Source organism: Lepidothrix coronata, unplaced genomic scaffold (assembly GCF_001604755.1).
Source record: "Lepidothrix coronata isolate B3197 unplaced genomic scaffold, Lepidothrix_coronata-1.0 Scaffold389, whole genome shotgun sequence".
Lineage (NCBI taxonomy): Eukaryota > Metazoa > Chordata > Aves > Passeriformes > Pipridae > Lepidothrix > Lepidothrix coronata.
The window spans coordinates 40,166-42,581 of NW_016690569.1; the positions used below are offsets into that span (position 1 = coordinate 40,166).

General features: G+C 49.0%; 1 protein-coding gene across 1 annotated transcript in view; it reads right to left on the reverse strand.

The window, feature by feature from the left end:
• The window catches only part of LOC108509687 (carboxypeptidase A2-like), a 12,804-nt gene that overhangs the window by 7,594 nt on the left and 2,794 nt on the right, over positions 1-2,416 (reverse strand). Inside the window, exons 2-3 of the mRNA XM_017839230.1 lie at positions 1,756-1,843; positions 327-408 (exon numbers count right to left, since the gene is read on the reverse strand). Of these exons, the coding sequence (XP_017694719.1) occupies positions 327-408; positions 1,756-1,820 (147 nt within the window). The 5' untranslated portion in view covers positions 1,821-1,843. The remainder of the gene's footprint in view (positions 1-326; positions 409-1,755; positions 1,844-2,416) is intronic.

Below are 2,416 nucleotides of genomic sequence, written 5' to 3' on the forward strand. Positions count from 1 at the left end.
ATTTTATATTTACATATTTATATATTTTATATTTACATATTCTATTTTTATACATATATATTTTATAACTTATATTGATACATTTTATATTGATAGATTTATATGGACGGATTTATATCGATAGATTTATATCGATATATTTATATTTATATATTTATATAAATATATTTATATTGATATGTTTTATATTTCTACTCTATTCAGACAGTAAAAATATTCACGGCAGCGGGATAGAAACCCTCCAAATGAGCCCCAAATCCATGCCCTGACCCCTTTTCCAGAGTCCTGCCCCACCTGGAACGTTCCCAAACCCTCGCAGGCCGTACCTCGAGGTGCTCCAGCGACTCCAGGAGCTGCAGCTGCCTCACCTCCTCCTCATTTCTGGTCTTGATCCGGAGAACCTGGTGCCTGCACGGAATCAGGGCCTTCAGGAGCAGTCATTGAAACGGCTAATTAACGGGGTTAATTGCCTGGGGGGGGTTCGTTTAACCCTCCTGACTCGGCGTCACCCGAGAGTTCACCCAACAACCAGCACCTTCACTGGGAGGGAGGCGACGGCTGGGGGAGGCTTTGGCCGCCCAGGAGGACCAGCCCTGGTCATAAACTCGTGAAACTCCATTTGTGAGCTGGTTTTCGGAGGGAAAATGACGTCGTGGCGGAGTCTGGGGGGCACCAAAACCGGGATTTGTTCCAGGGTTCAGTCCTGGATCGTTGCTGGGTGACGCCGTTCCAAGGGGGAATGAATCCCCCTCTGGAAGCGCCTCGCTCCACCCGCTGTGGAGGGAGGGACAACAACTGGAAGCACGGCCCGGGATCGATTCCAGGGGCAGCTCCAGAGCTGGGAAATACACCTTAAAATGGGGACAAAGAGGGTAAAAGCTGAGCTCGCATTTGTGGGGGTTTATTCACCACCAGCTCACAGCTGGTCCCTCCCTCTGCCCGGCTCAGGGATGAGGTTTTTTTTGGTTGGACCGACTTAAATCAATGTTTTTCCACATTAATAACTCGTTACTGGATTCTCCACCTCTGTTTTATTTCAGGAATGGATATTCCTGAAAATGTCACTGGATTCACGAGAATTCGGTCCAGGATTAAACGAGCAAAGTTTAAATGATCTCCTGGCCTCACAAAGCCCTGGGTTTGAGTAAGTGACATATATTTAAGTTATATTTATTATTTTTTTATTCTTAACCCTTAAATCTCCGTGATTTACTCACTGGGATCCAGTGCTCACTCGCTGAATCCCAGGATTTCTTGATCAGGTTTTTCGTCACCTTTAATTACTAAAAGTCCTTCCAGGGTCAGAGACAATTTTTGCAACGCAACCCAAAGATAAACCTCTGGAATTTAACGGTTGGAGACGAGGGTTTGGATCGCTCAGGAAGGCAGAAATGAGGGAAAGGAGGAGAAATAAACTTGGCAAACAAGGGGAGAGATCTCTGATCCCAAGCCAGGCTCTGGTTTTCAGCTCTGCTTTGTGCTGGACTAGGTCTGTCAAGCTCGAGGTTTAGGTCCAGCTCAAGGCTTGGGGAACAGCAAAAGCCAAAAAAAAGCCTTGGATGAGCAGGAATTCAGGAGCTCAAGTGCTTAGAAAACCTGAATTCGAGCGGAAAGAGGTTCCTTCGCACACCAGGGAACCAAAGGAACGGGAGGAATCGGTCGGAGAACGCCAGGAATGTGCCCCGGGCGGGTTTTGCGAAGCTGAGCTCGAACCAAAACCCAGAGGAACTCGAACAAAAACCCAGAGGAACTCACCCCACGAAGGTCTCCAGGGCCAGGGAAGCCCCGAGGAGGGCACTGAGGAGCAGAACCAGCTTCATCTTCGCCGCAGGCTCGGCTCGGCCTGGGAAAAGGGGGATTTATGCCGGGCTTTATTCCCAGGTAAAACCTTATCTGGGCAGAGCTATCGCCCCACGCGCCCGAGTTCCCACCCTTATCACCCCCCTCAAGGCCGAGGGCACCTCCAGACCCGGATTTTCCAACGGCACAGCCAGAGCAGGGGGGCGGGAGGCGGATCCCGAGCAATGTGTGTCCTTTCACACGGATTCCTGGGAAAACAGGAGTCATCCCGGCCCTCGCCGGGCTGGGGGGTTGTGTCCCAGAGATCCCAGGGAGTTTTATCCCAGTCAACGCTCCCTGTCGAAGGTGCCCAGGTGTTGGAGTTGTTGTTATCCATGTGGAGGGAGCCAAGGCAGTCTCGTGGCTGAACTTTGGGAATAACCTCCCCTGGAGATGGATCCACTTCTTGTTTATCCCACTAAAAATGTTACTGAGGAACAACCAGGAGCTGGATCCACTTCTTGTTTATCCCACTAAAAATGTTACAGGAGCAGATCCACTTGTTTTTTATCCCACTAAAAATGTTGCTGAGGAACAACCAGGAATTGGATCCACTTTTTCTTCATCCCACTAAAAA